Source organism: Neodiprion virginianus, chromosome 7 (genome assembly GCF_021901495.1).
Source record: "Neodiprion virginianus isolate iyNeoVirg1 chromosome 7, iyNeoVirg1.1, whole genome shotgun sequence".
NCBI classification, from domain to species: domain Eukaryota; kingdom Metazoa; phylum Arthropoda; class Insecta; order Hymenoptera; family Diprionidae; genus Neodiprion; species Neodiprion virginianus.
Genome location: NC_060883.1, coordinates 17,998,031 through 18,010,223, shown reverse-complemented (window position 1 = coordinate 18,010,223; position 12,193 = coordinate 17,998,031). Strand labels below are relative to the sequence as shown.

Below are 12,193 nucleotides of genomic sequence, written 5' to 3'. Positions count from 1 at the left end.
CGAGCGACGTGATTCACCAAAAACTTTGGATATAGCTATATTCGTAATATATCAATTGGAAAACTGATGTTGACCAGCTTTTAATTGTCTTAAAATTTTTACCCATTCGTTTTATGAAACGTCTGCAACAGTGAATTTATTCAAATCAATGCAGAATCACAATTCGTTTCGATGAATTTTTTTTCACAGAAAATCGACTGGAAATATACTAATTAATAGATTTTTTCGGAGAAATCTTCTCTGAGCTACATGGAGGAAAAGAATTATTTCTAAGTCAATTAGTTTGATTCTACTGAATGCTATAGTTAAATACGACGAACACAATACTCATTTAATTAATTCAACAAAATATTTTTGTCCATCGTTTTGTTTTCAAAAATATGAAAATTTTGTATCAGAACAAATTGAGCTTTTTCTAATTCATGTTTTGTTGGACACTCAAGAGTTTAACGGTTGAAACAGGGTAATGAAAATATGTCGTTACGAAAATCTTTTGCATTGATTGAACAATAGAGTTATTCAAGTGCAAGAAACGTATTCTTCGAATGATATCAATTATAATTTTGATGACTCAAAACTTTTCGCGATTGACCCGGTGTTTAATGGTTAAAACGCGAAACTTATTGTTGTATATGTAGAAGTACAATTTGAACATGTGTCTGCGGTATTTGTTCCTTTGTCAACCATATCAACTTCGATGACTCGAAACTTCGTATTACAATTTCTTTGTTTATATTACGAGCAATGGCACACTTATATTGTGTAATCGAAACTGACTTTGGAACAGAGTACCCGGTGTTATAAGTATTTCTGATGCTACTTCCGTAGCGAGAAAGTTCACCCCCTAGTGGCCGTTTATAGTACTAGTGTACTAATATTTACCATGAATATATTATCTACTTGTTTCAAAGCATGTGGTGTTTCTTTTACATCGTAATCGTATGTAAATTTTTCTTGGCTAGATTCCATGTGTTTATTTTATTTGAAAAACCCAATTGTTATAATCAATGAACATGCAACTCGAAGGAACAATACATAAACTTGAAACGAAATGATATTTAATTGACTCAATATCGTAAACGTATGAAAAGGTTCACTCGAGTCAATACTTCGCTCGATCGCGACAAGAAAGGCTGAATCAATGAATTCGTTTGACTAAATCATTTCGACTAATTAACGGCATCGAAATTGTTGAATCGGAGTAATCGTATTTGGAACAAACAAGGGATAATAAATTTAAACGAAATCTGTTATCTTTGTTCAAGAATCCTTTCCCTCCGCGTATAAATTACATATCGTCATATCGTGGAAGTTTCTTTAATCTGCTCGGCTGGTTTCCATGGTAAGAACTTGCGGGACGACTTCACTTGCATTCTCAACCAAGGTGTAAATCTCCGGGGGATTTCCCCTACAGATATAAGGTTCGATGCGTGTGCCTTTGCCATCTGCGTCATTCAACCAGGGAACGCGTATAATTATCTATAAAGAATTGAATGAACGGAAATCCAATTCACGTTAACGGGGGGTTTCGAGAGGACGAGGAAACACCTTCGGGAGGTGCAATTATTGCGTCTCATAGCGGTTTCGGTATCGTGTGCAACCGAGTTCTCCGAGATGATAATTTCGGGAATTTCCCGGGGATCGAATCATCCTCTTCGAACTGGTTTCGAGAGTAGGGGGTCAGAAATGGATTGTTGAAAGTTCCTGCAGGAATTTCTTCGTTATATAGAGAGAGGAAAAGAAATTGACGTTGACCTTTAAACACCGGGATTCCCAAATATTATCGCTATAACTTCCGGTACATGAATCGAATTATTACAACCCTTAATTTAGCTGCCTCTTATATTCATTGTCAGTTTTTATTACTTCCGACTGTGAGGTAAATTTATCACTGAATCGAAAGTATCTCAAATACTATAATAAAAAATATGTCAGGTATGTAACAAAAATTAGTAAACTATACATTTTTACCGACCTATAATAGTGCAAAATAGTTGGAACCATTCAATCATAATTATTTATTATAAATATGTACCATTCTTGAACGAACTTTTGTATCAGCGAATAACAAGTGTGCATTTTAAAGTTTGCCGTGAAGATTTTGTTTCCAATTCAATTGAAATAGGCATCAATCGAAGACGTACTTTTTTTCGGTAATAAATAGGTAATCAAATTTAGTGTCTACAGTTTACCGTTTTGTCAACGAGGTATCCGCAACGTTTTTGATCCTCCACATATATGAATTGATTAAAAAATAATCCATAATTTCTGACAGACATAAAAAAAAAAAAAAAACAAAGTGATCTTTCGATAAAATTCTTCGCGACGCAAGCACGGAGCGTACGTAATTGTAAAAAAATGATTCCAGACCGGAAATAGGCTTTAATATCTTTGCATCTTAATCTCAATGGCAGTGAACATTTCAATAATTACAATACTATTCTGTCAAAGTATGCGCCGAGGGAGTTATTTGTCCGTCATTTCCAAGTTTAAAACGTATTTGGATCAACATTTTTTTCACCTACTTCGGAATTCATTTCCTCTTTTAAATCCCCGCGAAACACGGGTCGATAACATTTGGCCGAAGGCCTCGAGTCGAATTCGTATATACATATACTTACAATCGTATATGCGGGGCACGCGTGTATCACACGTGCGTATGTGTGAATAAATATAATAGCACATTGATCACGTGAAACGAGTTATCGACTGCTTTTCAGAGTATAATCATATTAAACGGCTGCATAATTAATGTCACAATGTAAAATGGAGACGCATATACTATCGTAGCAAGGTCACAGATGTGGTGGGGTCACACGTGTAAATCATGCAGATACATGATTTCGTGATTTGCAATATCGAAAACTAAGATCTTGACCTACTTTTCTACGTACACAATTTTTTTTTTTATTTTTTTTTTATTTTTTTTTTTTTCAATCCACCTTTGAAAATCGCAACCGACGGCTGTTGTAATAATAATCGCTTACTTCCTTATGTAATGTTCACTTTGATGTAATATCAGACAGATAAGAGAAAAAAAAAAAAATTAAAAACAAAAAATGAAATTGTCAAATCAAGCGGCTTGATGATTATGATCGCACAACATTCATAGATCTATAGGTATAGATATATAAATATACCCTAATATGTTAATTGAATAGCACACGTTCGACTGAATTTCTCAATACCAATTTTAACAACAACTGGTTCTGACCTAATAATAATGACACGACGTCTCCCGATTAACGTTTTTTTTTTTTTTTCATTTACCGTATAATATGAAGAGTATTTTTTTCAGAAATAAATTCATTCATCGCTTCAGGGTATATATGCGTGTATATAATGTAAATGAATTACATATGCGATGATGACGAATGATTATCAAACATTTTCTTTTATTCATAGAACATTGTACAAAATAATGTAACGAGTTTATTAGGTATATGGGTATAACACCTCTGGTTTCTATTTTTATACCCGGAAATGATCACAAAATTAAGACTTTTCTGTTAGAATATTAAGATGTAGATATATATATCTATAAGTACAAAGATAACTATATTCTTTTCTTCTTAATTCATATTGTAAATCAAGTGTTAACATGTTTAATACATATAAATGCACATGGGTATATTAACGATTAATAATAATATAATTAGTATAAAAAAATAAAATAAAAGAATAACAGATGCGTATCAATGGAACGATTGTTCACGGATTATAGAGAATCTTGAATTTTACTTGCAGTGTATTGAATTCGTAGAAAGCTGTCCGTTATTTATCGTTATATAATACTATACTATGCCTTGAAAGTGGAATATATAATTTACTTCGATATTATATATGTAACGGTACATGTTTGTGCGATAAACTTTGTATTAAAATATAGTAGAATATTATTATTATTCAATTAGATCTCTTCACCTCGCGTATATCAGTCAAAATTCAAGAAAATACAAATAGGGCTGTCATATTATGCATTGTATGGTCGATCGAAACATTCGGAGATATCAAGTTTCATAGTTTGTTTACCTTTACTTTTCAATGGATGATACTACTTCGAATTTCAAATCGTGTTTATTCAATTCCTCTATAATTGAGGTCTTGCCAAAAGCTGCGCCTGGTGAAAGAACTCCGCCGCTGAAATAACAACAAAATATATAATTATTCAGTCAACTTCAATTTGATCAGCTTTATATCCAAGTCTGTGAGAAATTTTTAAGGTTTTTCATATTTCCGACGCTGCGGGAAACTTGAGAAATGTTCAATTAGCTTGAGGTTCAATATTGAATAAATGAATCTGAACACTCTTCAAGTAGTTCCAAATTAAGACTGTTTACAATTTTACCGCGAACATGGCTACCGACTTTCAGAATAGCACGATTGTAAATACAATGGACATAAATAGGTCTGTGTATTGTACAGAGTACGAATTCACGTAAAATATAAATTAAAGAATACACGTTAAAAACGTTTTTTTTTTTTGACAATGAAAAATAGGGATAAAATATCTACTAAACTTACAGCAGCAGCTGGGAAAAATAAATTACAGAATAATCAATAATCAAGAGATGTGGTCGCATTTCGCACCAAGTACATTAAAAAAAAAATAAAAATATAGCTCACGAGCCGATGTACGCTCTTTTATCGCGAACAGAATCCTTTGAGCTATAGGAACAAAATGTTATCACATATTTCTCCTCCTTATCGATGAAATGTGACAGATGACAATTTTATTTATAACGTAGTTTTGCCGAGCTTTCATTTAAACTCCATTTCAATGCAATCGGTTAACGGAGAACTGACATATGTAATGCGTATTATTTCCAATCTCGTGGAAATCGTTAGTTCGATGAAGAATTTTTCGTTCCTTTTTCAAACTACAGTATATATATCTCTCTATATCTGTAAAAAGAAAATCGCCCGCCGAGTACAATCACGCAGCGATAACAGAGTGCAATAGCACATTTATAGTTCGGCGTCACAGGCACAGACAGTTGGCACTGCTTGAATCTCGCTCGGAAATTTATATTAAGTTTCATTGTAAATTAACAGACATGTACTTGGCAATAGTATGTGATAGTTTTTTTTCTATAAAGGATGAGGACATTTATTTGTGTCAAGTATTTTTGCGAAATGTGTTTTTTGCATAAAGTGATAGAATGGCGAAAGGTTTTTGCACCAGAGATGCGTTTTGGCGGGATTCATAATTCTTCAAATATTTCACGCTAGAACTCTTCTTCTAATATTTGTAATCCAAGTACCAATCCATACTCTACTCCGTTAATTATTAAGGCATGCTTGAAGGTATCTTAATTGCCTTCCAAAATCTAAACATTGTTTACGCTGTGCACGCTGTGCAATAGTCAATTTGTATCGAGTTTCTTACTATATCATTGCTTTCATTTATTTTCCTTCTCCTCATCTCCTTGCTATCAAAAACTAAAATAGCCTCATGTTTACACTGTTAAAAATATCGTGCTACTTTTTTTGCCAACTTCGATGTACGTCATACTTTTTTTGTGCTAAAAGGATAGATTTTACGCAATACATTTCTTCACAATTCAAAGCTGCCAACAATCTTGCACATTTAAGAATGCATGGAACTCTAAAAACTGAATATCAGGAAAATTCTGTAGGAATATTTAGAAGTAAACTTACTTGTCCGGCATTTTATCAGACTCTCTTAGAATGGTCAGCGCAGCAAATAAGAGAGTAATACAGGTTGCGCCATATCCAGGATTAACGCCTGAGACTTTGGTTATCATTTCCTTATTTGGAGGCTCTTTATGCTCATCTGTTGGTTCAGCTAGTTTTTCTGTCCAGCCACAAGCTTTAAAAGTTAGAGAGAAATGAGCGTCGTTCATTGATTCCGGTGCGGGACCCTCGTGACTAACGAATCCTCCAGAGAACAACTTTGGATACTGTAGATGAAAATATATTGTTCACGTAGCGGTCGCTATGAGAGATGTGACCTGATGTGACTATACTCAATTACTCATGCATATTATCCAATTCTAATTTGTACCTTAAGAAGTAGCGTTCGTCCGCATCCGAATTTCGTCATTAGGCTAAATACTGCACCAATAACAGCCGTAGCGAGTAAAGTAAAGAAGGACCTACAAAATAAAAAAAGTGATTAATAAACGAAACAGAATAACATTACAGAAACCGTGTTTTAATCGCATTTACAGATTTAGACAAAACAGAAGAAAAAAATTATAAAAACACAGCGGTGCATCTGTAAACTGTTTGTTTGAAAAATCGACAATAGAAATCACGGACGGATCTTTTGAGTAGTACTAAAGCATAGTAACTTGTGCATGTTAGAAGACATGTACCGATTTGAAAAAAGAAAACCCTGCATCATTCTACTAATGCAAACTTACTTAAATGTCATGTAGGTTTGGATCTGTGCTGGCCTTTGATTGTATTTTTCGTACAAAAAGCGTTGAGTACGCAGCGCGACTGATCGATCAGATCCTGGGAATATCATTGACCAGCCTTCAGATATAGCACTTCTATGAATGCTGCCTCTGAAAAAGTCGATTGTTTATTGCAATAACTCGGCGTTTCAAAGTAACGATCTAGCTCAGACGTGAAAATCTTTCAAATTACTTGGATTCAAGTTTTGGTTTCAACTTAGGTAAAGGTTCGGGATAAAGTTTTCTTCTGAGCTCGCGGAGTTCATTAGCGTGAGCCAATCCATATACGGCAGATTCCCATGTTCCGTAGTGGATCGAAGCACCTCCAGTGTTCTTCGTATTCCAGGAGTTAAGGTAAGTTTCGACACTATTCACTTCTCCATTGAATTTTTCTTGCAAAAATATAATCCCCAAGTCACAGGGAATGCTGTCAAATCCACAGGCGCTAACTACGTAAACCCCTGCTTCTTTCGCCTGCTTTCCATACTCCAGTGCCATCCGTTCTATGAACTGCAGAAATTAAATTAATCGAGAGAATACACAGCATAAGTAAAACAGAATTACGAAAATCTACGTCACAACTTGCATTTCCTTTCTTCTAACGTATGTTCTAATTATTCATTATATTTTGATTGTGTAGTTATTTTTACTTTTATACGACCGTTTTGGTTTGTTTTTTGTTAGTATGAGATATTTTTAATTGTATGGTATTTCTAGTGTAGTATTTTTGGATTTCTGCTTTTAGAGATTTATTATGTTTTTGTAATTGTTTGACTCGTTTGAGACAGATTATTCTAATTAGTTTTCCAACATTGTCATGGATATTAATAAATACTAATACTTATATAAGTGATTATTACCTGCGGTTCACCACTGACATCAACGTGATGCGTTCTGGCCTCAATACAAGCCTTGATAACCGGCTCTCCGTAAAATCTATAAGGTCCGCAACAATTGACAATAACTTTAGCGCGTTCTGCCATTTTTTTCAGCGACTCCTCATCGTTCACATCAGCAATGATGATGGGAATATTTTCTGCAATGTGAAAAAAAGAAGATATTCCAGTTATTTCCAAGAACGTAAAAAACGAAAAATGCCTCGTTCGCATTATTGATACACAAATATCTAAAGTTATTTGTAAGGAACTGACTAATCATCTTAAAAATAGATTATCGTCTATTTATATTTAACGTGTGCAAAAACTTTGATTCATTCACTGCCGCCTAACAGTACAGAATATTGCTAGAAAGGTTTTCAACTTTTGCGCTGTTGGGGCTGCGACGTTCGTATCACTCCCAGTAAGTCGTCAAAGCAAACAGCTAGACGGGTTTCGTTATCATCGTTCATTGTAATCACCTTGATCAGGTGCAAATTCTTTGAGCACTGCCTCCAATGCCTCCTTGCGTCTACCAGCAATCCCCCATGAAAACGACTTCTCAGCAGCCAACTTTGCTGCGTGTAAAACGGTATATTTTCCAGTAAAACCAGTCGCTCCAAATATTACAATGTCCAAACGTTCTTCCGCCATTCTGTTTGCAAAAAAAGAATGCACAAGCATCTATTATATATGTATTTCTGTGATTGTAGAAGCAATAAATTATAGATATATTTATTGTTAGAAATATTTTTTACGAGTTTTTTTTATTACATCTTGTAGGTTCGGCAGTTTTCCAAAGAACTTTGCAAGAACACATTTAAACAAGTTCTTTTCTCAGTGTATTGCATGTAATACCAGGGAATGAATAACAATTTCTGTCTGATAAGATTTAATGGTATTCTCATCTCTCTGACAGAGCATGACAAATGAATATATTATATTGGACGATAAATTAATACGAGGAATAAAAACTTGGCAGAGATTGTTAAAGAAATTAACAAAGGAAATTTAAGTGTTTTCTTTCAGAGAATTGGAAATAAAAAAAAATAACTTCGATCACCAAGAAATTAAAATAATTTTCAGACAATCAAGACGATTGCCAAAAGAAATTTGTGAATAGTATCGATATGTTAACTATGTAATCATAGTCGAGGAGTAAATGATAATGATTTCAATTTAATGATACTAATTCGATAGCAGACTTAAGTTATAGTCGATAAACATTCCGAAACAGAGTTTCTACATACAGCATATGTCGATTGAAAATGCAGTTGCGCATATATGTCAACTGGCTACCTAATTAATACGTATAACGTACATTCGCAGGTATATATATATATATATATATATATATATATATATATATATATATATATATGTATATATATTCGTTGCAACTACGTGCGTAAAGCCGGACTTGTGTTTCAGAGTTATATTTACAAACAGTGTAAGCGATATGCCACGCCCTGAAAATATGCGTGGGTGAAAACCGATGTTATTACACTTTACAGACCACAACCGAGAATCAATCACTAATTAAAACGCGTATTTATACAGGAGTAAAGTCAACGTTCGACTGTGAAAACCGGCGAACCGCTGGCCAGCTTTTGTGCATTACATAAATGATATGATCCGCAGCTGATTTGGCCCCGAATGTAATTACGGCGAAAAAAGCAATATAAGCCTGAAATCGACTAGTTTTAACCGATTATCTGATTTTTTAAATAATGTTTTAATTTTTATCCAAGCAATCAAACAGAGGTATTGTATATAAAATAATTGCGGTGTGTTAAAAAGAACGTACGTGAGTTCGATGCGAAGTGAACCACAATTCGTGGCGTGAAATATGCTTCGGTTCGAAAGCCGACAACTAGCTGTCACTAAGCGCAATTAAACCAATAAAGGAAAATAAATACGCCTTGACTCGACAAAGTTTTCATACTTACTCGTTGAGAATAGCTTCCCGATGATGTGGACACGGTTTGACTAATACCTCTTCGCTTATTAACCGAGTAAATGCGATAAATTATACAGTTGAAACCGTTGAAACGCACAGCGTTGTTCCGCTCCGCTAGACTTTCCGCTGCGCCGGTCCGTTCCAAACTCCAAAAGCATACAAGACACAGGCGGTTCAAACTGCGCAGCGCCGTCTTACTCATGCGAAACAGATGAGGGTAGACAGGTCACGTGATCAAACGAAGGCCGGCTTCGGCAGCTGATTGGCTGCTTCCGATAAAACCTGCGGCGCTATTGGCTGACGTGAAGTTAAGAAAAGCGATGAATGTCTACACCTAGAGCGTGGAGGCGAAAATTTTGCATGACTGTATCGATGGCCCCTAATAAAATTCACTTCATTTTAAGAGAGGCGATTATAAAGGACCTGGCTCTGACGTGACGATTATAATTCAAGTAACTTTACGGATCCTGATGATAAAACAGACAATTTATCATCGGTATCCGTAGAGGTCAACGCGTAGAGTTACTTGGATTATTATAATCGTCAAGCCAAAGTTGGGTCTTTTATAATCAGCCTCTCTGAAGGTGAGTGAATTTTATTAGAAGCCATCAGTATCCTGTATCGAATTATTATACATACATACATTCATACTGGCATATAAGGATGCGTTGAAATGTATGTGTCCTTTCTATTCCTTCGCGATTGAAGAAAACACTGATGCGGTCACGGACTGTTTCTCTGTAATGAATATTGTTCCAGTAGTTACCATTTTCAATCCGATTAGCATAAAGTAGTTTTTCACAATAGAGTGCAAAGTATAATGCGATGTATTTTTTTTTTGTCGTCAGAGAGATGCCCAAATGATATCTTATGACCAATTTTTTTACCCGAAAATATATCGTCATACCTAAAGGATATCCTTGGCGACTTATACCTCACAAAATAGGTCATAAGACATATCATTTAGACGTCTTTTTGACGACTCTAAGTCTTGTGCCGGCTGGAAAGCGATATTCTATACCAGCTGTATGTATATTGCGTAACGTGTCATAAACGAGTTTTATTTTCGTTCCAGCAGAATCACGGCTACAGGAAGATAAAATATACTACTTTTTGCCAAGGTTATTTAATTACCACGTTCAGAAAACAAAAATTACATTTAAACTTATTTTAAGGCTGTCGTTTATCATAGCTGGCAAATAAAAACATACCTTTTACTAATATAGTTCCCGGCTTTATTTGCAGATATTATGCTCCCATTTCATCCGACAAAATTTCTTCGGAAACTCGTCAACTTTACGAAGATTACATATTATAAAGACAAAAACAAAATATCTAAAGTGTATGTCGCATAATCGGGCAAAGCTGTAGTTAGCAAAAAACAAATTATCTCTGCACCTGGTTACTTGATTACCTTGTGCAAACGTATTTCCTGATTAACCGTTTACGCAGATTGTATAAGATAGAATCCCGAACGTTTCAAGCATAACTCTTGTTGGGAATGTTCTGGAAACTCAAGAGCATGCAATGAAAATATTTAGAGCACGTCTTCTCCATATAGCATTCGAAAATAATTATAAAGAATCTAAATACACTGAAACTTACTGTGCGATCTTGACATATTTTTCTGTACACGCTTGTATGTAAAATTTGTGTTGATAGAATTCGTTTGTTTCTCACATTTTACAATAACTAGGTGGAAGTGGGATAGTCGAAATATTAAGCGATATCTCTTCTCTCTATTGTGCAATAAAAAAAAGTTTTGAGAGCGTTATTTGTAATAAAAATAGTACCGCATTAACGACAATAAGAAATTATAATACGTGTATACGTATTACTTACTGTAATATCGATAATAACAATGGTATTGTACCGTCGACGATAAAAAAAAAGTATTCTGTATAATTGTGATGTTATCAGTGATGGCATAAACCAAATAGTATGGACAACATACGAATCAAGGGCCAAAAACCAAAAGGGCGTAAACTATACAGTTTTCACGAAATTTCAATTGAGAGAAAAGATTATTACTTAATTTATTAATTATTCAAAAAATTCTTATAAATTTCATTTTTCATAAAGAATCTTTTGTGAAACTACTGAGAATATGGAGATCTTCGAGAATTGCACGGCAACACTGTGAATTTTTTTTTTTCATTATAACAGCCAATTCGTCATATATTCGGAATTCATCTTTATTGTTATTGAAACTACGACACTGTTTAAAAGAAAAAAAATCATACGCGTTAGTTTCGTCGGCTGATTGAGATGAGCAGTAACTTCCCGTATATCGTACACGAGAAAACGTGTAAAAAACTGTAAAATGTATAGTTAACTGAGAGATTAATGTTGGCATATTTTTTTCTTTCCAATGCCGCGGCAAATGCTTGAATTTTTTAACTGCTCAAGCGAATAGTAATAGGTAATCCACAGTAATTAGAAACGTCTGATAATAACATCGAGTCAAGCCATTTCAAGCTACTCTGTACTCTACGAAAATACTAATCAGAAAGTAATCCTATCACGTACTTTACGAAAGGACGTGTGTGAGACATACGCAAGTGTTTAAAACGTCATCTTATGAGTTTCTTAGTTTCTTTTCTTCTCTTTTTTATACACGTGTTTTTATCATACGGTGTGACGTAATCTGCTGAATATTAATATGTGTATATTAATATTCCTTAACTAGTATATTTATATATGAGATTCGAAGCATGTATGTACAACACACATACATCATACGCAATTTAATACTTCCGCTAATGTTGTTCTTTATTTTTATTTTCCGCTGCCGCGAACAGCTTTTAGTAGTTAATATAAGTAAACCCTTATCAGTTTGGTGATGCGTAATTATTTTTCAACTTTTACGCGTAGCGAAAGGAAACTTTATAAACGACGAAAAGAAAGTGATAATAAATATTATTACACAACGA

General features: G+C 34.3%; 1 protein-coding gene and 1 long non-coding RNA gene across 3 annotated transcripts; one reads left to right on the top strand and one right to left on the bottom strand.

Annotated features, from left to right (window-relative positions):
* Positions 1-3,378: 3,378 nt before the first annotated feature.
* On the bottom strand, positions 3,379-9,434 carry LOC124309642 (saccharopine dehydrogenase-like oxidoreductase). Of its 2 annotated transcripts, none has more exons than XM_046773489.1 (8): positions 9,250-9,434; positions 7,783-7,955; positions 7,286-7,461; positions 6,619-6,935; positions 6,390-6,536; positions 6,029-6,119; positions 5,662-5,924; positions 3,379-4,140 (listed from the first exon to the last, which is right to left on the bottom strand). In XM_046773489.1, the coding sequence occupies exons 2-8, from the start codon at positions 7,952-7,954 to the stop codon at positions 4,035-4,037; spliced, it is 1,272 nt and encodes a 423-aa protein (XP_046629445.1). In that variant the 5' UTR covers position 7,955; positions 9,250-9,434; the 3' UTR covers positions 3,379-4,034. The 2 variants fall into 2 exon arrangements, with proteins under 2 accessions (XP_046629445.1, XP_046629446.1); XM_046773490.1 differs by lacking the exon at positions 9,250-9,434 and adding an exon at positions 9,108-9,130.
* Positions 9,435-9,712: 278 nt separating this feature from the next.
* Positions 9,713-11,003, top strand: LOC124309651 (uncharacterized). Its single transcript, XR_006909283.1, has 2 exons — positions 9,713-9,844; positions 10,339-11,003. It is a non-coding gene; the product is annotated as an uncharacterized LOC124309651 (long non-coding RNA).
* The last annotated feature ends 1,190 nt before the right edge of the window (positions 11,004-12,193 follow it).